The sequence below is a fragment of the Rhinatrema bivittatum genome, chromosome 7, assembly GCF_901001135.1.
Source record: "Rhinatrema bivittatum chromosome 7, aRhiBiv1.1, whole genome shotgun sequence".
Classification (NCBI taxonomy): domain Eukaryota; kingdom Metazoa; phylum Chordata; class Amphibia; order Gymnophiona; family Rhinatrematidae; genus Rhinatrema; species Rhinatrema bivittatum.
Window position 1 is genome coordinate 10911712 of NC_042621.1, and position 22651 is coordinate 10934362.

At 44.9% G+C, this 22651-nt stretch overlaps 1 protein-coding gene across 2 annotated transcripts in view; it reads left to right on the plus strand.

The window, feature by feature from the left end:
- The window catches only part of CMC2 (C-X9-C motif containing 2), a 35200-nt gene extending 13669 nt beyond the window's left edge, over positions 1 to 21531 (plus strand). For both annotated transcript variants that reach the window (XM_029608156.1, XM_029608157.1), the window contains exons 3-4: positions 20077 to 20148; positions 21307 to 21531. In XM_029608156.1, the coding sequence (XP_029464016.1) occupies positions 20077 to 20148; positions 21307 to 21393 (159 nt within the window). In that variant the 3' untranslated portion in view covers positions 21394 to 21531. The remainder of the gene's footprint in view (positions 1 to 20076; positions 20149 to 21306) is intronic.
- Positions 21532 to 22651: the final 1120 nt, after the last annotated feature.

Consider the following 22651-nt stretch of genomic DNA (forward strand, 5'->3'; position numbering starts at 1 on the left):
CTCCTTGGGGGGGAGTGGGTGGGAGGAGAGCCAGGGACTCTGCCAGCATTGCTGCTCTCCACTGCGTGGGACTTCTGCTGGTGGTGGGGGTGTATGTGTCCGAGTGGGAGCAATGTGCTCACTGTCGGGCCAATACAGTAAAGTTTGCGGGAGAGCGGGCGAGCGCCCACTCCTGGCACGCGCGGCCAGCTTGGCTGCACATTTTACTTACTGTATCGCGCGGGAATGACTAATAGCGCCCGCAACATGCATTTGCATGTTGCGGGCGCTATTAGTCTCGGGGGTGGGGCGGTTGGAAGCGCGTTTTCGATGCGCTATTACCCCTTACTTAATAAGGGGTAAAGCTAGCGCTTCGAAAACGCGTGTGCAAATGCTGGTTAACAGTGCGCTCCACTGGAGCGCACTGTACTGTATCGGCCTGTGTGTGTATGGATGCGACTGAGCGGGTCAGTATGTAGCATATTCTCTCCCATTCACACTCCTTCCCTCCCCCCCCCCCCCAAACCAAGTCTTGTTCCCTCCTCCCTACTTTCCTCCTCTCCATCTTTTGGCCTTTATTCCTTTCATTCCCCTCTTTTACCTCACACTTCCTTCCCTTTTGGGCTTCCAGTCTATCCCCTCTCATCCCTTCGCTTCCATTCTTTGCCCTCTTACTTCTTGCCTTCTTCTCTTCCACTATCCTTCCTTCCCTTTTCACTCGCTCCAGCCCCCTTCAGGTCTTTCCTTTTGCAGGCCGGAGTAGGAACCCCATCAGCACCTTTGTTACCGCACCATTGTGCAATACTGTTCTCTGGCCTTTTCCTTTCTTTGACCAGTGGCGGCCCCATGGCTCTCTCCCTTTTTTCAGCCGCTGGCAGGATGGGCTTCATCAGTGGCCCCACTGTTCTCTTCCCTCTTTGGCCACAGACAGCCCTGTGGCTCTCTCCTTTCTTTGGCTGCTGGTGGCCCCACAGCTCTCTCTACTCTTTGATTGCCAGTGTTCTTCCTCTTTGTTGGCTGCAGCTGGCATGCAACGAACGCTGTGTGCTACAAGCAGGCCACACACATGCACACTGGGGTAGATTTTAAAAGAAGCGCCGCGGCCTACGTGTGCGCGTGCTACCCAGCACGCGCATGTTATAAAATCCTGGGTCGGCGCACGCAAGGGGGTGCACAATTATGCACCTTGCACACGCTGAGCCGCACTCCCTTCCCCCGTTCCCTTCCCCCTAGCCTGACCTTCCCACCCCTACAGAGAAGGGCTACCAAAATGAAGGGGAATGGAACAGCTCCCCTATGAGGAAAGACTAAAGAGGTTAGGACTTTTCAGCTTGGAGAAGAGACGACTGAGGGGGGATATGATAGAGGTGTTTAAAATCATGAGAGGTCTAGAACGGGTAGATGTGAATCGGTTATTTACTCTTTCGGATAGTAGAAAGACTAGGGGACACTCCATGAAGTTAGCATGCGGCACATTTAAAACTAATCGGAGAAAGTTCTTTTTTTACTCAACGCACAATTAAACTCTGGAATTTGTTGCCAGAGAATGTGGTTCGTGCAGTTAGTATAGCTGTGTTTAAAAAAGGATTGGATAAGTTCTTGGAGGAGAAGTCCATTACCTGCTATTAAGTTCACTTAGAGAATAGCCACTGCCATTAGCAATGGTTACATGGAATAGACTTAGATTTTGGGTACTTGCCAGGTTCTTATGGCCTGGATTGGCCACTGTTGGAAACAGGATGCTGGGCTTGATGGACCCTTGGTCTGACCCAGTATGGCATTTTCTTATGTTCTTATGTTCTTATGACCTTTATTTTACCTTTTGCTCCTGCTGGCCAACTGCGAGTGCGCAATCCCCCGGCACAGTGGCAAATATGGCCGCTGTTCCAGGAGCCTGCCCCGGGATTTACACGAGTCCTGGGGCTTTATGCGTGTCGCCGGGATTTTTGAAAATAGGCCCGGTATGCGTAACCTTTTTAAAATCCGGCCCACTGTGTTACAACTACCTTATTATAGTAGTGTTGGCCATGCATGCACAGCCCAGTGTGCATATGACTGACTGACATTGGCCTCATAATACATAGGATAATATAGATATCAGAATGCACTGAACTGTAGGGATGTCGAGGATCTAATGCAAGCTCACTACATCCCTACTCTCATTAGGGAAGTGATAGGCTGCAACACATAACTAAACAATCATACTCCCTTCCCAACAAGCCAGTAAAATTCCCATCAATTCATAAAGATACAATATCAGAAAAAAAAAATATAAATAACATCAATAGATTTTATTATTATTTTATTATAGATTTCCAACTCCTGTTACATAGCTTCCACACCAGAATCGCCAATTTGATCCCAAGTGGTCTCAGATGGTTTCTGAAAGGAATACTGAAATGCTTTCTTTCTCTAAACCTGTACTGTTACTCAACCTGGTAAAGGGAGCCTGTGTTTAATTCCTTCTTGGTTTGCCTTTTTACCAACTGACTCACTGCTATTCTAGATTTAAAGGAAACTTTATTTTATTTTTTTGCAGTGCCTACAGTAGAAACTTGCGTGCTTCCAGTTTAGGTAGCATTACATGATGCTTCCAAAGACCTACAGATATTTCTGCATTAGAACACAAGAAATTGCCATGCTGGGTCAGACCAAGGGTCCATCAAGCCCAGCATCCGGTTTCCAACAGTGGCCAATCCAGGCCACAAGAACCTGGCAAGTACCCAAACAGTAAGAAGATCCTATGCTATTGATGCCAGTAATAGCAGCGGCCATTCCCTTAGTCAACTTGATTAATAGCAGTTAATGGACTTCTCCAAGAACTTATCCAAATCTTTTTTAAACCCAGCTTCACTAACTATACTAACTACATCCTCTGGCAACAAATTCCAGAGCTTAATTGTGCGTTGAGTGAAAAAGAATTTTCTCTGATTAGTCTTAAATGTGCTACTTGCTAACTTCATGGAGTGCCCCCTAGTCCTTCTATTATCTGAAAGTGTAAATAACCGATTCACATCTACTCGTTCAAGAACTCTCATTATTTTAAAGATCTCTATCATATCCCCCCTCAGCCGTCTCTTCTACAAGCTGAACAGCCTTTCCTCATAGGAGAGCTGTTCCATCCCCTTTATCATTTTGGTCACTCTTCTCTATACCTTCTCCATCGCAACTATATCTTTTTTGAGATGTGGCAACCAGAATTGTACACAGTATTCGAGGTGCGGTCTCACCATGGAGCAATACAGAAGCATTATGACATTTTCCGTTTTATTCACCATTCCCTTTCTATTAATTCCCAACATTCTGTTTGCTTTTTTGACTGCCGCAGCACACTGAACTGACTATTTCAATGTGTTATCCACTATGACGCCTAGATCTCTTTCTTGTGTGGTAGCTCCTAATATGGAACCTAACATTGTGTAACTATAGCATGGGTTATGTTTCCCTATATGCATCACCTTGCACTTATCCACATTAAATTTCATCTGCCTGGTGCAAAGTTGGCGGACCTCATGCATCACCTAGATAGGATTTTAGACAGTGCTGGGGAGGAGCTGGCTGTCTTACTACATGTGGGAGGGAGGTTCTGGAAGCCAAATTTAGGCTCTTAGGTAGAAAGCTTAAATCCAGAACCTCCAGGGTAGCATTCTCTGAAATGCTCCCTGTTCCATGCGCAGGTCTCCAGAGGCAGGCAGAGCTCCGGAGTCTCAGGGCATGGATGAGACAATGGTGCAAGGAAGAGGGATTCAGTTTTGTAAGGAACTGGGGAACCTTTTGGGGAAGGCGCTAACCTTTAAAAAGGAGAGAGAGCAAAGGGGAAAGCCGACAGTCGCTCAGCAGCGCATGGTTCGGAGGGAGGTATCTTCAAAGGATACTAATGACGCATTAGAATTAGGACATTCCAATAATAAGAAAAATAGTCCAAGTACCTGTAACTAAAAACTTACCTGAGCTAAAAAATTCTAACGTCCCTATCAATTAAAAAGCAGACTGAAAATACAAACAAAAAACAAACTTTGAAATGTTTGTATGCTAATGCCAGAAGTCTAAGAAGTAAGAAGGGAGAATTAGAATGTATAGCAGTGAATGATGACATAGACTTAATGGGCATCTCAGAGACATGGTGGAAAGAGGATAACCAATGGGACAGTGCTATACGGGGTACAAATTATAACGCAATGACAGAGAGGAGCACCCGGGAAGCGGTGTAGCACTTTGTCTGGGATGGCATAGAGATAAACATCCTGCACAATCGAATCTTTGTGGGTAGAAATACCTTGTGTGTTGGGGAAGACTATAGTGAGAGGAGTATACTACCATCCACCTGGCCAAGATGGTGAGGTGGACAGTGACATGGTAAGAGAAATCAGGGACCACTAACCAAATTGGTAGTGCGGTAATAATGGGAGATTTCAATTACTCCAATATTGACTGGGTAAATGTATCATCGGGACATGCTAGAGAGATAAAGTTCCTGAATGGAATAATCGACAGTTTTATGGAGCAATTGGTTCAGGAACCGACGAGAGAGGGAGCAATTTTAGATCTAATTCTCAGTGGAGGACAGGATTTGGTGAGAGAGGTAACGCTGGTGGGGTCGCTTGGCAATAGTGATCATAATGTGATCAAATTTGAATGAATGACTGGAAGGGGGACAGTAAGCAAATCCACGGCTCTCGTGCTAAACTTTCAAAAGGGAAATTTTGATAAAATTAGAAAAATAGAAAAAAACTGAAAGGAGCAGCTACAAAGGTAAAAAGTGTGCAAGGGGCGTAGACATTGTTAACCCCCCCCCCCCCCAAAAAAAAAAACAAACATCCTAGAAGCACAGTCCAGATGTATTCCACACATTAAGAAAGGTGGAAGGAAGGCAAAACGATTACCGGCATGGTTAAAAGGTGAGGTGAAAGGCTATTTTAGCCAAAAGATCTTCATTCAAAAATTGGAAGAAGGATCCAACAGAAGAAAATAAGATAAAGCATAAGCATTGGCAAGTTAAATGTAAGACATTGATAAGACAGGATAAAAAAGAATTTGAAAAGAAGTTGGCCATAGAGGCAAAAACTCACAGTAAAAACTTTTTAAAATATATCCAAAGCAGAAAGCCTGTGAGGGAGTTGGTTAGATTGTTAGATGATCGAGGGGTTATTGGGGCACTTAGAGAAGATAAGGCCATCACGGAAAGATTAAATGATTTCTTTGCTTCGGTGTTTACTGAAGAGGATGTGGGGAGGTACCCGTAATGGAGAAGGTTTTCATGGGTAATGATTCAGATGGACTGAACCAAATCACGGTGAACCTAGAAGATGTGGTAGGCTTGATTGACAAACTGAAGAGTAGTAAATCGCCTGGACCAGATGGTATACACCCCAGAGTTCTGAAAGAACTAAAAAATGAAATTTCAGACCTATTAGTAAAAATTTGTAACTTATCATTAAAATCATTCATTGTACCTGAAGACTGGAAGGTGGCTAATGTAACCTCAATATTTTAAAAAGGGCTCCAGGGGTGATCCGGGAAACTACAGACCAGTTAGCCTGACTTCAGTGCCAGGCAAAATAGTGGAAAGTGTTCTAAAGATCAATATTGCAGAACATATAGAAATACATGGTTTAATGGAACAAAGTCAGCATGGCTTTACCCAAGGCATGTCTTGCCTCACAAACCTTCACTTTTTTGAAGGAGTTAATAAACAAGTAGATAAAGGTGAACCGGTTGATGTAGTGTATTTGGATTTTCAGAATGCGTTTGACAGTGTTCTTCATCCTCACCAGAGGCTTCTAGGAAAAGTAAAAAAAGTCATGGGATAGATGGCGATGGTCCTTTTGTGGATTACAAACTGGCTCACACTCAGCCTTCATACCACCCCCTCCTGTTTCCTTCCCTTGCACTCCTAGCCTCCCTCAAAGTACCCGTGCCTTACTGTACCCCTCTTCACTCTACCCCACCCGCCCCTCTCCCCCTGCTCCCTCCCTCCTTTCTCCCCCCCCCACTAGCTTTTAACTATACATATGTGCACTTGCCTCCTCTTACTGTAAATAAGCCCTCATATGCTAATTCCTCAAGTGTACATGCCTCGCCTAATTTGTTTATAAGTTCTTTTGCATATTTAACCCTAACTTGAATGCAAAAAGTTGTAATTCTGCTGTTGACTCTCTTCCTTTGTATTTTGCATATTACCCAGTTAGCCCCTCCCTTGTTCATTGTAATTTCCCTTCTCAGTTACTTGTAAACCGACATGATGTGTCCTACGAATGCCGGTATAAAAAAAGTGTTAAATAAATAAATAAAAAATAAATAAAAGACAGGAAACAGAGAGTATGGTTAAATGGACAATTTTCTCAGTGGAAGGGAGTGGACAGTGGAGTGCCTCAGGGATCTGTATTGGGACCCGTACTTTTCAATATATTTATAAATGATCTAGAAAGGAATACGATGAGTGATGTGATCAAATTTGCATATGATACAAAATTATTCAGAGTAGTTAAATCACAAGTGGATTGTGATAAATTGCAGGAAGATCTTGTGAGACTGGAAAATTGGGCATCCAAATGGCAGATGAAATTTAATGTGGATAAGTGCAAGGTGATGCATATAGGGAAAAATAACCCATGCTATAATTACACAATGTTAGGTTCCATATTAGGTGCTACCACCCAAGAAAGAGATCTAAGCATCATAGTGGATAACACATTGAAGTCATCGGTTCAGTGTGCTGCGGCAGTCAAAAAATCAAACATAATGTTGGGAATTATTAGAAAGGGAATGGTGAATAAAACGGAAAATGTCATAATGCCTCTGTATCGCTCCATGGTGAGACCACACCTTGAATACTGTGTACAGTTCTGGTTGCTGCATCTCAAGAAAGATATAGTTGCGATAGAGAAGGTACAGAGAAGGGCGACCAAAATGATAAAAGGGAATGGAACAGCTCCCCTATGAGGAAAGACTAAAGAGGTTAGGACTTTTCAGCTTGGAGAAGAGACGACTGAGGTGGGATATGATAGAGGTGTTTAAAATCATGAGAAGTCTAGAATGGGTGGATGTGAATCGGTTATTTACTCCTTCAGATAATAGAAGGACTAGGACTAGAATTAGCAAGTAGCACATTTAAGATTAATCGGAGAAAATTCTTTTTCACTCAATGCACAATTAAACTCCGGAATTTGTTGCCAGGGGATATGGTTAGTTCAGTTAGTGTAGCTGGGTTTAAAAAAGGTTTGGAGGAGCAGTCCATTAACGGCTATTAATCAAGTTGACTTACAAAATGGCCACTGCTATTTCTAGCATCATTAGCGTGGAATAGACTTAGTTTTTGGGTACTTGCCAGGTTCTTACGGCCTGGATTGGCCACTGTTGGAAACAGGATGCTGGGCTTGATGGACCCTTGGTCTGACCCAGTATGGCAATTTCTTATGTCTCCCTCTCTTCTCTTGCCTGTGTCCTATATTCCCTCCATCTCTTCTTTCCCTCCTTCCCTGTTCCCTCCCATTTGTTTTTTTCTTCCCTCCCTCTCGGCTGCATCCCTTCCCCTGCTTGTGGCAGTACAGTGTGGCTCCCTGTTCTCAGGTGCTGATAGTAACGCCGAGGTCTCGATATTTACCATTTTTGACCTAGCAGTTGCAGCCCAGGCAGCACACCTGAGATGGCAAACACAGAGCTGCGCAGGTTGGGCAGCAGCAGCTGGGCTGGCATGCGTTTGGACTGGTTTCCTGCGATTCCGTACCAGCAGCCATTTTCCATGGCCATTGTTGTGGAATCTCAAGAAACTGGAAGCTGTGAGGGGAAGCTAAATCTCCAGTTGTTTATTGAGTCTCAGGTGGGTAGCTTAGGGCCTGAGCCAGTAACTTTCCAAACAAAGAGAGTTTCAAAATCAAGAACATTGCAAAGATGCCAGAAGTTGTGGAATTTGCTGGGCATGCAGTTTTCAAATGGCTTTTCAAACAACTTGTGAGGCATTTCCTCTTTTCAGTACAAAAATACCCTTTCCCTACTCATATCATGAATAGACGTACTTAATTCTGTTCTTAATGAAATTCCATACGTTTTTTATGTCATACAATATTAAAAGCTTTTTTGTTACTTTTACTACGTGTAACTATGTTGATAAGGACATAGCAGAAAAGATGGGTAGATGGAATCCAGATTACTTCCAGTATGATATTGCAGAGGCAGACGGACTCTGTTAGACACCTGTCACATTAATATATCCATATATAGCCTATGTTCCTTTCCTACCATCAGGGGCTCAGTTCATGTTGTCAAAGTCACTTAAATGTGGCATTTGCCAAACTCATGCACATTATCTTCCACTAAGGAATTGGCATAGGTCCTATACCTAGACCCTTTGTAGGCACATGAGTCTATCTCTCAATTACAATAGCAAGGTTGTTTTTTAAATTTGTAAAATGAGTTGCAATCTTGGTTCATCGGTGGCCTTCCATAGCTAGTACTGAGCCACGGCAGATTTTTAAATATTCACATTTCATGTATTTATAAGGGGAGACGTAAGTACTGTCCTCTTGGGGAAGATGATGGCTTCCTGCTAACCTCCTACTTTTTCTGGAATTTGCCTCCTTGAGTATGAGGGCATCTGTTAGCCACGTGTGCTTGAACTTACTTTGAGACAACCAGATCATCAAGCTAACCTCAGTGGACTAGGTTGATTATAGCTGTGATGCTACTAAAACAGCTTTTGCATTTTATACAAAGTGGACTTTTCTTATGAGAACATCTTTTTGGGACTGGATTAAAAAACAGGATGTTTCTCAGCATTCAGACAGGTTAATCCACGACCAGTGGGTAACGCATCTCTATCAGCAAATGGAGACAGAGCAAAGCTGACAACATGGTATAATATACCTCTGCACTGACATCATCCCACCAGTATTCTCCATCTCCAAAAGATGGTGGACATACATCTCCCCACTGGATATTGCTTGTTTAAAAAAAAAAAAAAAAGAAAAGAAGGACATTAATCACGCACCACTTCTGCTTAGATGATACTTTGTGCTCCCTCCCTCAGTCGAGTTTCCTTGAGGTGACATCTCATGATCCCTCCCTTAGTTGAGTGCCTCTGGTAGCCAGTTTTACAGCAGTAACTTAGCTGCCAGGAGAGAATCGGCTGAGAGGCTAGCGGGTGCAGGAAGCCGAGCGCGGTGGTGAAGGTATTTGCCCTCTCCCTGCAGCTGGAGACAGACTCTGTACTCAGCCGGGACAGGCTGAGCTAAGGTAAAGGGATGCAAAAATAATAAATATATAAAATACATAAGAGGGATAATTTTAGGGATTCCTTCTCTTCTTCCCCCCCCACCCCCCCCTTTCTGGACTGGTCTCCGAGCCGCGGCATGTTGATCTCACATTTGTTCCTGCCTCTGTGAGGGTTTGGGGAGTGTGGCAGTTTTGGCGGGTTGCGCAGCCTTTTGGCTAGGCCCCGCTCTCAGGCTTCTCTGAAATACTGCGTGGCAATCCACGGCGATGTTCCGCATGCCTTCTGCACAAATCTGCCACAAAACGGTGACTGAATTCGGTTTGTGCCTGCATGTTCTTGTTGGGGGGGGGTCTGTCTGGACTTTGCGGTTTGGGCACCCAAATTTTGGGTGTCCATGGTTTGTGCGTTTCTCGAATCCTGATGCCTAAGCTCTTTATCATGAGAGAGCACTCGCTTATGGGATGTCCTGTCGTAAATATAGGTGTCCCGTACTTGTGCGTCCTGTTCGGGCTTCCCTTGCACAGGATGCACAGTTGGATGCACAATGGTCAGACGTTTGTAAGCCTGCTGCTAGTGGACTTCTTACCTATGGCACAAGTAGCAAAGAATCGTAAGCGCCTTGAGATTTTGCACTGCTTGCCATATTTGAGCATCACAGCAGTATGTCCCCTCTAATCTTGTCAGCACTGTCTTGGAAGCTCAGGGAGAGTTGTCTCCTGCGGAGTTGGCTGAGCCCGGCCCTTCCCAGCAAGGTGTGGGAATGGTACTGGAGGGAGAACTATCAAACATTTCACCTGGTTTTGAGGCTCCCCTAACTAGAATTTCAGCAGGGGAGGGCTTTCTCAGTGGGTGTCACTAAGATGCCCCCTGGTTTTGATATGGATCCTTTCGCCTTTTTTCTTGGGTGGAATTTTTCAAGGGCTGCAGTCCCTTCTAATGTTTGGCGGAACAGGCCAAACCTGGAAGTTTAGGATTGCAGGCTGCAGAATCTCGCAAGTCTAGTGCCGCAGATAAGCGTTGGAGTACGCCCAGGCCTGCTGCAGGATGGGAACTCCGCTGGTTCGGATGACAAGTGCGACCCTTACTCCCTGGAGGATAGAGAAATCACGCTGGGTTTGAAGTTATATAGATGGGTTGCCAGCTCTGATCTCCCAGACACCGATGACGCTGGGAGTGCCAGGTGTTGGTTCCATGTCTGGGCCAAAGAAGAATCCTGTTTTAGTACCTTGATTGGCTTTCAATGGCGTGCTCCGGAATCTGATTTTAAAAGGGGACATGCCTTGGTAGGGCTGTACCCCCTGGATCTGACAAGAGAGAGCAGTTGCATTTTCTGAAAGTGGATTTACTAGTGTGTGCAGTCTCCAAGCAGACGACCTTCCTGCGGACAGGAAAGCGGCATTGGAGAATGCACAGGATAGGAGAGTAGAGGCTATCCTTTCGCAGGCCTTGAGGCAGAGGCAATGAATTGCAATTCCTTGTACATACTCAGACTCCTGGGTTTTGCCTCCCTGCCAGCGGATGGAAACAGTTTTTACTGACACTGCTACTTAACCATGTGTGTCACCTGCGGTTTCTCGGTATTTCTCTGTCTCCAGCAGATGGTAGATGGTGCAAAACCTGCAGTTTGGACAATTTTTGTGTTTTCAGCTTTCCTCCTGGGGGGTTTTGGGGTCCTAGTGGGTCCTTCCCTGTCTAGTTGAGATGGGGGTTGGTGATCCTTTTGTGTGCTCGGTCCTTGCACCTGTGGGATATAACTCTGGTCCAGATCCCTCCCTTCCACAAGGCCGCTGAGACAGCTGCAGACTCAGGGTATTTTTCTTGGAGGCAGCCTGTTCTTTTGGCACCTGTTTTTCCAGCCTTAAGAGGAGGTGTAATAAAGTTAAACTGAGAAAAAAAAAACTAAGGCAGCAGTGCTGTGTGGTCGACTTCTTCCTTTATTTGTCGGCTGGGTTGCTTGATTGTTGTGGCTGAGCTTGCTGGTATTGTTGGTTGCTCTGAGGTAAGATTTCTCTGCATAGCTATGGGTCTCTGGTTAGCCTGCCATGCATGCGGCTTAGCGTGTTTGCAGCTCAAAAGAGCAGGCTTGTGCTCCATCTGTTCAGCGGGTGATGAGGGTTCGTCCGACGGCCGAGAGTGCTAAAAGGCAATGGGGGGGGCTCCTGATTCTGGGTCACATTGGGGCTTGCATCGGGGTAATGATCCCTTTTTGCTCTGCTCAGAAACGGCAGTTATTTTGAATTCTCTTTCGGCCGTTCCCGCATTGTCGGGGGGGGGGAGGGGGATGTTCCTTCATGACTGTTCCTCGCATGTTCAGGTTCCGGGGAGGATCGGGGGGCTCGGATGCTGCCCATCGCTGGATCCTCTCCTTCTGTGGCTGGGGCCTCAAAGCCTTTTTCTGCTGAGTTTGTTTTGCTGCTGCATGAGGCTTATCTGGACAAGCAGCAGGCAGCGTGTTCTGGTGTGGATTCCCAGCCCCGGCCATCAGATGAGAGTGCTGTGGGGGCCCAGGCCGGATTGTTCCCCTTCTTTTGGATTAGGATGCAGTGGGGGTGAGTCGGAGGACTTGGATGAGGCCCCAGTGGGGGCAGGGGAACCTCCTGGCCATGACTTGCCTGTTGATTTGGTGATGGGGCTATGGATCAGGTTGATGATCCGGAGGGAATTCCAGTCCCCGAGGGGATGACCCAAAGGTGGTCCGTCTGTTTAGGAAGAAGAAATTGGGTCCTTTAATTCCTCAGGCTATTCAGGTGCTTGGAGTCACGGTTCCTCAGGTAGATTATGATTTGGAGGGGGTGGATTTGGTCCTGGATGGACTGTAGGGCCCCCTGATGGCCTTTCCCATATCACGTCAGTGAAAAACCTGGTTGAGAGGGAATGGGGAACTCCAAAAGCTGGCTTAAAGGTAGAGAGAGGGCCATGGCGACACACTATCCATTACCTGAGCAAACTGAGGTTTTCGCCCTTCCTAATGCTGATGCTGTGGTTGCGGCGGTGACTAAAAAGATGACTATTCCTGTGGTAGGATCTGCAGCATTGAAGGTCATGCAGGATTGGAAATTGGAAAGACCAATGAAGCAAGAGGGTAGGCTATCTAAGAAAGCCATTTAGGCAACAAGGATGTCCTTGTCATATATGAGCGGAGACTAAATTAGACCACTATTATACCCGAACCAGCAGACTACTTGATTTTTGGTGCACTAAGTTTAAGAAAATTTTCTGGTTAACAGTGTTCATCTATATACAGAACCTTGAGGCAGCCCCTGTTGGGGCGAAACTCGGCCTGAGTAGGGCACAAATACAAAATGTCTCCATTCAAATAAAGCTCAAACTTTGACTACTTTTGGCGTCAAATGTACATTGGAAATTGGAAATACACCTCTAGGATTTTTGCGGTTTTGGCCCTGAGCTTACGAGCCTCTATTTGTACTAGTTTTATGGAGAGTGCTTGTCTGCGCTGGGTTCAGCAGATGTAAGAAAGTCGGCCAAAGTCCAGCGAGGAGGTGAGCAGGGCTGAGCGTGTAGAGGCGGCAGTGGCTTTATATGACTTGGTAAGGCCTTCATCTCAAATTATGGTGTCTGCGGTTTCGGCCGGAAGGTTGTTATGGTTGTGTTACCGGTCGGCAGACGTGTCGTCCAAGTCTCAGAGTCTTTGCCTTTTAAAGGTCTGCTCTTATTTGGAGAGGACATGGAACAGCTGATGCAGAGTTTGGGTGACAATAAGGTGTACGGATTGCCGGAGGATACGTCTAAGGGCAAGAGATTGTTTTTCAGATGCGGTCTTATTTTCGGGAAAGTAGGAGGTCTTGTCTGGCAAGGGCAGCACCAGGTCCACAAAAGCAGTTTCCCCTCTGGGGTCAGTCCCGTGGTCAGTCCTTTCAGGGTGCCTGAAGACCATTCCAGGATGCTACTAGAGGTAGCACAGCTGGAGTTAAGTCCTTGCAATGAAGAGAGGGTGATTCACTCCATCGTTCCTATTATAGAGGGTCACCTGGCGCGGTTTTACGGGGAGTGGGCCAAGATTACTCAGGACCAGTGGATTCTCGGTATGCTAAGAGACGGCTTGGCCCGTCCGTGACTTGTTCCTAGTTTCCCCTTGTGGCTCCTTAGACAATTTGCGATTTGGGAAATGCTGGACTGTCTGCAAAAGCTGGGGGGCGGTGATTCCGGTTCCTCACGAGGAGCAAGGCATGAGAAGGTATTCCATTTACTTCATGGTTCCGAAGAAGGAAGGCACTTTCCGCCGATTCTCAACTTAAAGAAGGTAAATGCAGCTCAAGGTACCACGTTTTTGTATGGAGACCCTAAGGTCAGTGATGGCAGCGGTTCACAAAAGTGAGTTTCCAGCGTCTCTGGATCTAATGGAAGCTTATCTGCACATCCCCATTCATTCAGACTCTCTGCGGTTTATGGTTCTGGGTCAGCATTTTTAGTTTCAGGCCCTTCCTTTTGGATTGGTCACAGCGCCACACACCTTCACCAAGGTGATGGTGGTGGTGGCAGCGCCTTTAAGTCAGGAAGGTGTTCTGGTACATCCTTATCTGGACGACTGGCTTATCAGGATGAAGTCGGAGGTTCTTTGTTGCCAATTGGTTCAGAAAGTGATTGGAATTCTTACGGCGCTTGGCTGGGTAGTGAGTTTGGTGAAGAGTCACCTGGTGCCATCGCCGTCCCAATCCCTGGGGTATCTGGGAGTTCGGTTCAACACTCTGAAAGGCAAAGTGTTTCTCACAGAGGAGCATGTTCAGAAACCTCAGGGGCAGATTCGGCGCTTGTTAGGGTTACTAATGCCCAAGGTCTGGGATTATTTACAAGTTCAGGGCTCAGTGGCTTCAACCCTGTAATTGGTGCCATGGGTTTTTGCTTATTAGACTCTTACAAAGGGCTCTTTTGGCATGACGGAACTCAGTCTCAGAGGAATTTCATCTTTTTTTTGCTGCTCAAGGGTATTGCAAGGGAGAGTCTATCCTGGTGGCTTCTAAGTTCCAATCTGGTTCAGGGTGTAGAGCTCGAAGTTACGGATTGGGTGGTGCTGGCTACAGATGCCAGCCTCTCTGGTTGTGGAGCAGTTTGTCAGCAGCCGTTGGCTCAGGGCTGCTGGTCCGTGGAAGAATCTTCTTGGTCTATCAATCTGTTAGAGACCAGAGTGGTATGCTTAGACTTGCGGTGGCCATATGTTCAGCTAGGAGAATATCCAAGTTGCAGGCTTTGTCTTGCTGTGATTCATTCCTTCAGATTTCGGACTCGGGGGTGTCGTTGCCAACAGTACCTTCCTTTTTACCTAAGGTGGTGTCTGTGTTTCAAGTGAATTAGACAATGGAGCTTCCAGCTTTTCCTGAGATGGATGCTTCCGCTCCGCACGCAAGGGAGCTTAAGTTGTTGGAAGTGTGGAGAACGTTGTTGAGATATCTCAACATAACTAATGATTTCGGAAAGTCGGATCATCTCTTTGTTCTGTGGAGCAGTCCGAAAAGAGGTTTGCAGGCATCTAAGCTACTATTACACGATGGCTTAAGGAGACTATTCGATCCACTTACATTACTAAGGGTCATCTGGTTCCTGAGGGTTTGTGTGCTCATTCTATTGTGTTCTCAGGCGGCCTCATTGGTGGAGACTCGGCTAGATTCTCCGCAGGATATATGGAGAGCAGAGACGAAGTTGCTACATAATATTAAGGAACTGCAGGTGGCACACGTGGTTAAGCAGCAGTGTCAGAAAAACTTTCTCTGTCTCCATCTGCTGGCAGGGAGGCAAAACCCAGGAGTCTGGACTGATCTGTGGTACTACAGGAACAAAAATTAGCAGGTAAGAACAAATTTTCTTTACCCTTTAGTTGCTCCCTGGTGGCTCGTGCTTGTTATCTTCTGTCTCAAGAAGTTGATGAGATTTGTTAGAATTCCAGAGCAGTGATGGAACTGGCTGCCGCCTTTTGGGGGGTGTGGGCTGAAGCCTTGGTCCGTCCCTCTGCCGGAGGGGTGGCTTCAGTGTTAGCGGCCAAGTGTCAGCTGTGGCAGAGATTTGGTCAGCTGTTAAAGTTTCAAAGTCTAATATGAAATTGCCCTTAAAGGATCACTCTTGTTTTGGGAGTGAGTTGGAGTAAATGACCAATAGGCAGGGTGAATCCCAAGTTCCTCATTTACCAGAGGATTAAGAGCAGGCACCACACTCTTTCAGCATGAGGGGCCATGCTAGGGGTTTCAGATGTTTTTGACCCTACAGAGCAGTGACTTCTCAAAGGCCTCAAACTCTGAGTAGGGCACAGTCTTTTTGGTCCAGGTATTCCAGATGGGGCGTAGGCTTGGGTGGCGAAGCATCCTGACCCCCCTCAATGAAGGTGTGCTGACCCATCACCTAGAATTGGAGATAGGGTTTCGCTTGTCTCCTCTTATTTAGAGGTAGGTTAAGATCACGTCAGACCAGTGGGTGATAAGGGACAGCCATGCTCTGGTTCTGCATTCCTTGAGACAACTTCATGGCATCTCCATGAGACAGGCAGTAGAGATTACATTGTCGAGACCCCTGAGCTGGTGGGCTGTGTTTCCAGTGCTCAAGTCACAAGAAAGTATGGGTCGTTATTCCATTTATTTCCATTGTATCCAAGAAGGTTTCCTTTCTCCCCATCCTGGTCCCTAAAGGAAGTCGATAGTCATTGCGAGTGGCTCATTTACGCAAGGAAACTTATATTAGGTGATTATGGCAGTACAGTTGGGGGAGTTTCTTATGTCTCTGGATTTGTCAGAGGTGTATCTACATATTCCCATTCAGCTGGAGCATCATTGGTTTCTGTGGTTCGATGTTTTGGAGTGATATTTTATTTATTTAAAATCGTTTATTTATCACCTACACACTTTTGTGAGATCTAAGCAATTTACAATATCAATGAACAAGATTCATAAAGGAGTAATAGTAGAAGAGGAAGAGTTAGAAAAGTAAATACAAGATCATAAAAATAGAGAAACAAATACTATTAAAAGAAAATTAAAAGAATAAAAATAGGGGGAAATGTAGAATTCATGGTGTTGTGTGAGGTTTATTAGTTTTCGAGTGCAACCTTTCGGTTTGGCCACTGCGCCTAGGACTTTTTCCAAGGTTCTGGTGGTGGTAGCGACAGTGTCGAGACAGGATGGTATTCTGGTCCACCTGTACCTAGACATTTGGATAATTTAGGCCAAAGGCATGAAGAGAGTCTTCAGGCCTTGCACAAGGTGGTTTCCTTGCTGCAATTTCTAGATTGGGTGGTGGTCTTGGCCAACAGCAAGATACAACTGTCTCAGATGCTGAACTGTCTTGGTGTTCATTTCGAGACGGTGTTCCTGCTGGAGGCCCGCATTCAGAAATGGATAGCGCAGGTGCACCTATTGACAGAAGCAATTCACCCGGTGGTATGGTCTTACCTGCAGGTGTTATATGCGATCTTTTCAGTTCACACTGCTTGCACAATGGAGTCCACAATCTCAGGACTTCTCAATACAGCTTTAGTTACTAGTAAAGATTAGCATTCAAATGCAGTGGTAGTTGAAAGCGGATCATCTAAGGAAGGACATTTCCTTTTGAACACTGGACTGACTGGTACTCATGACAGATTCAAGCCTCTATGGTTGAGAGGCTCACTGTCAGGAGTTGATGGTGCAGGGGCGCTAGACTGCGGAGGAGTCTCTCTGGAGCATCAGTCTTCTGGAAGCATATGCCGTTCAGTTGGCACGCTTGCTGTTCGTTGACTGCTGACAGGGTCAAGCACTCAGAGTAATATCAGACACGGTGATGACAGTGGCTTACATAGATGGTCAAGAAGGCACCAAGTGCCAGCAAGTATCACAGAAAATAGTCTAGCTCCTGGAATGGGCGGAAGTACATCTTCAGGAAATCTCTACCTTCCAGATTACGGGATAAGACAATGTAAGAGCTAATTTTTTCAGCAGACAGTCTGGATCTAGAAGAATGGGATTTGTCAGACGAAGCGTTTCAGCTCATAGTGAGTCGCTGGGGCCTACCATTTATAGACTTGCTGGCTACATCATTCAGTGCAAAGGTTCCTCCCCTTTTTCAGTCGCAGGGGATATCTGAAGTCCTTGGGTATTGACGCTCTCAAGAAGAAGTGGCTGGAAGACAAGCTTCGGTATGTTTTTCCCCCAGTCTGTTGGGCAGAGTGATTGGGAAGATCGAAGGACACCCGGGACTAGTGCCTCTGGTGGTTCCAGATTGGCCCAGGAGACAGTGGTGTGCAGATTTGCGGAGGCTCCTGGTGGACTCTCGTTACCAGTCCACAGGGACCTGCTATGATAGGGACCTATTCTTTGTGTAGGTCCATCTCAATTTTGTCTTTCTCTGTATGGCCCTTGAAAGGGCTCAGTTGCTGAAGCGTGGATTTTACACAATTGTGATTTCCATCTTGCTTCGAGCACAAAAGTTCTCTCCCTCTTTAGATTATGTTTGGGTTTGGAGAGGCTTGAAGTGAGGAACAAGGTGTGCTTCCTTGTTCGGTTAAGATCCTGCTCATTTTGGAATTCTTACAGGATGGGTCACTTTAATGGCCTTAAATTCTTGAAGGTGCAGGTGGCAGCTCTTGCCTGTTTTCAAGAGGAAGCCTAACCCACTACAAAACTGGGCCACATCTGGACCGTTGTTGACCTATCCAGATGTGGCCTGGTTTTATAGGGGGGTAGGCTTCTTCAATCTTTGTTGATTGTTCTATGTAACGCTCACAGGCGAAGTTATGTTTTATTGTAAACCGGTGTGATTTGTATTTTATACAGGAATGTCTGTATATAAAAGTAATAAATAAATAAATAAATCTTCCCTTGTGGTTTCCGGTGCCCTCAGGAGCCTTAATCTGGTTCTAGAATTTTTCAAGTTTCCAACTTTCAGCCACCGCGTAGCCTCTCCTTGAAGTTAAATTCTTGAACATGGTGTTGCTTGTGAGAAATTGTTCTGCACATTGGCTCTGAGCTGCGGACTCTTTCTTGCCAGGAATCGTTCAAAAGTGGCCTCGGATTTTCATTTGAACCAATCGATTTCCCGACCAATGCTGGACAGGGAGAGAGATGTGGATGAATGTCTGTTGTGGACCTTGGAGGTCAAGAGGCGTCTGATGCAGTATTGTAGGTTATTAAAATCTCAGGAAGACTCTTTGTTCTCCACGGTGGAAGTAAACAGAATGAGTCTGCGTCGTGGGCTACGTTAGCCTGTTGGGTTAAGGAGGTTATCACAGCCACGTGTGTGGATGCTGAGTAGCCATTGCCTAGTCAGGTTAGGGCTCATTCCACTAGAACTCATGCAATGTCATGGGCGGAGCTTCGATTGTTGTCTCCCATCGAGATTTGCTGAGCTGCAATGTGTTCCTCCTTGCACACTTTTTCCAGGTATTACCGCCTGGATGTTCAGGCCTGGGAGGACGCAGCCTCTGTGCGTGCGGTGTTGGTTGGACCGCGGGCAGGCTCCCACCTTGTTCGGGAGTAGCTTTGGTACATCCCACTGGTTGTGGACTAACCTGTCTGAATGCTGGGAAATGAGAAGTTACAATTTACCTGATAAATTCCTTTTCTCTAGTGAAGACAGGTTAATCCACCTTCCCACCTTTGGCTGCCGGTTTGTGGTTCTGTGGTCCTCTGTGTGTTTGGGGAGAACTGGTGTCAGTTTTAGTTCCTAGATTAGTGGTTTCCCTCTTTGTCTGAGGTTAGTGTTTCCTGTTGATTGAGTACTTGAGTGTTGTCTATTAAGAATTATAATCAAGTGTTAGTTTGTCCTCGGTTGGCTCTTGTAGAGAATACTGGCGGGCTGATGTCACTGCAGGGGTATATATACCGTGAAGTCAGCTTTACTCCGTCTCCATCTGCTGGTGGAGGTGCATAACCCACTTATCGTGGATTAACCTGTCTTCACTAGAGAAAAGGAAATTATCAGGTAAGTAGTAATTTCTAATTATGTGACTGTTTAATGATGCTTGGTTTCCTTCTTTGTTTCAAACATTTGCACATGGTTATGACTACTAACCAATGGCAGGGCACCTTTCAGAATTCTCTGTTAACCAGTGACAGGGAAGCTTCAAAAAATGACATCATAACATACTCTGATCTACTTCAAATTTCAACTTACCTAACCTGTTTCCCTATAAAGAATACATAGGAGGTTTAGTAAGTATTTTGGGAGGGGAGAGGGGCAGAGTCAGAGTGTTAACCGGGAGTCATAGGGCGCTGTACTATCTCTGTCAGAAACTGGATGAACAGTTCAAGTTATTGGAGGTGGGGGATGTAGACATCTTATAATACCAGTTTCCCTGCAGGAAACAATATAATTTTAATTGAATCATTTATAAACAGCCTTTCTGAATAGTCCAATTCGACCAAAGCAGTGTACAACATTAAAAATATATCAATACAGTTAGTAAAACGCTGAAATAAAATAACAGAAAACACTTTAACTGATGCAATAAATCACCAGCACTAGGCTAAATGATAAGAATAGATAAATATCACATTTATGCTAACTCATTTTGTTAAACTGTTCTATAGATTCCCTGTCAAAGGCAATTTGGTAAAGAAAATGTAGTCCTTTAGAAGCCATCTTTCTGAATAGGAGTTAACCTAGTGCTTAGAGAAGCAGGCTGGGAAGTGGGGAAGCCAGGGTTCAGATCTCGCTGACACTCCTTTTCGCCTCACCCTCTGTCGAAAAAGACTGGGGATGGGGAAATACCTACAGTAGCTGAACATGGCTTGTCTTGAGCTATGAATGAAAAGGTGCGAGCAGAATCTAGAATAAATAAAATGTTATCGTAAGCAGAACACGCAGCATGGCTTGAGGCAGAAGACTCGTCCTAGGAAATGAAGCGTTGAGGGGGGTGGAAAAGGCGAATGGTGCGTCATGGTTATGCACTCTGCTCTTTCTTGCACCAGAACCGTTTCATGAAATATTTTGGCCAATGCAACGAGATGGACCGGCAGATGCGTCAGTGCTTGAAGAGGGAGGTAAGGCCGTTTTTATTATGGGCCCACTTTTTCTCCCCTTTGGGATACAATCCACAGGGGCTTTTTACCTACGCCCATGGCAAGCTTCAAATATGAAGTTCACAAGGACTTTCACTTTGAAACTTTGTCCTCGCAGCCTTTTGCACTTCATTCTGTGTGGGTAGATTTTCTTTGGGAAAATACAATCTGCGTGCATTGTGTTCTGATCCAAGCCAAAACATGCCCCTGAATCGCCTCCATTGGGAACGCCTGTTGAGGTATGCCACGCATCTGTTTAGCCTTTTAAAGGAGGGTAAGGTTGACTGTCGGTGCATATGCGTAAAAGACTTTGAAGTGTCAGGTGAGGGCTGAGAAAGAGTTTTCTCCATAACTTGGCACATGGCAATTGAGCTTCTGTTCCCACTCCAGCAGTGCTTGGATCATCCGCCAACCCTGCCAGGTTGCCACATGCCCCTGCATTGACTTCCTGAATGTGTGTGGGAGGTGGGGGCAGGAGGATTGAGCAAATGCTGGTGGGGACCCAACTGGATACTTGGAAGGCAGCCCCAATCTGCTGAGTGTACCCGGAGTGTTGTGTTCGCCCTGTGGTGTTGTACACTTGCACACTTTGCTACACTTTTCCTCTAAGTGAGTCATTAAAGTTCAAATGAGTTCTGTTATATTGAAAAGAACTGTATTATATTGTATTTTATGGTAGTAACTGCCACTCCATGTGGTTACCCCCAAGCTTTACAATAAGGGTAGTAATATTTACAGTCAATCAAAACCAAGCAACTGTCAAACCCTTAAATTACTGCTTGCAACAGTTTTACTGGGTGGGGAACCTTCATGCTGCTTGATGTTTTTTGCTTTGGGATTTGGCTGTAGAAGCTATCTTCTTTGATTGTTCAGTCGCTGTGGTTTCTCTCACCCAAAAATATTGTGAATAGTCATTATTCATAAGTAAATAAGGCTGTCTTTACAGTTGCGTTTGTGTGTGCGCAAATGAATCATATCAGTGTAATAAACATGAAATCCTGACAGATGCAGAAATAAGTGTTGTCTGGTGGTGCACGGATTAATATCTGCCAGGATGGAGCTGTGCTCTTCCTTCTGTGCAATGGACTCCAGCAGTTAAACCATTTACTTGTGACTCTTTCTCCCTTGCTTGCTTTCTAGTACCAGGAAAACCGTGCGAAAAGCCGAGCGCATGCTGAAGAGATGAGAAAGAGGATCCTGGATGCATCAAAACTGACAGAGAAGTAACGAGACTTGTAACAGGGTGATCAGTGTGTCCTATGGACAGACGAAGGGACTGGCAAATCTTTTACCTTCCGAACATTTTGACAATACAAACTTCACAACTGCTGATGCTTGCAATAAACAATATATAATACCAACATATAATGCTTTTGGTTCATTTTGTTTTTTGGGGGGAGGGAGAGTATTGGATATCATTGTTTCCAGGATTTTAATAAAATAAACATCAAGGCATTGTGGTCTATTATAACTAGGTTGCGTACATACCACTTAAATTGGAGAGTAATAACTTTATTTTATTTATTTAGACATTTTATATACTGTTCCATGTGTAGATCATAACTGTTTACAGAATGACATTCATAATTATAACTCAACAAACAAACCCACAAAGATTGGTTAGGGGAGGTATTCATAGTCAGGATTAGATAGCTATCAAGAAACATTTCTGGTACATATTAAAACTGATCAAGTTCATAAGGCAAAAAGTATGGATAATTAAAATGAAATGATAGTTTTCATGTCATAGTCGGTGAGTTGTTTTGAGAATCTTGCATTCTCTTGTTTGATGTATTCTTCATGATTTGATTGAAGCTGTGTTTTCAAATGATCTGGAAAGTGGGATGTAAAACTGTAAATCGTCAGCATACAAGAAGAAAGTTATGCCTAGATTTGTCAGTAATTTACACGGTAGGAGCATGTAAATATTGACTAGTGCTGCTGAGGGCTGAGCCTTGAGGGATCCCTGTATCACATTGGAAAGTGTCAGATATATGGTGCCCAGTCTGATTTGGAATGTTCTTTTATTTTTTTTTTAATCATTTTTTAATTTTACACTTGGTAATCCTTCCAAAATAATAACATTATACTTCATAATTTTCAACATTACAAATATATAACACAAAATTTGTATTTATCCATTACCCCATACATTTATATTGAAGGATATTCAAGGTATATTAATTCAAGAAATATCTAAGGGTGAAGGCAAACGGATATATTTAGCAGGAGTATCTAGAAATCAAAAAAACAAAGAAAAGGGCTTTGCACAGTACCACAGTGACATTACTATAACCTCTTAGGTATTGGGAGATGATGTTAAAGGCCGTCAGGCTTCAATAAACTGTCGCAATTGGTCAGTTTGAAAGAACACAAACGTTTCTTCCCCTTTCTTTAAAATACATTTACAAGGGTATCGTAATGTAAATGTAAACCCCAATGAGATGGCCTTTTGTCGAAAAGATAGAAATTCTTTTCTGCGATA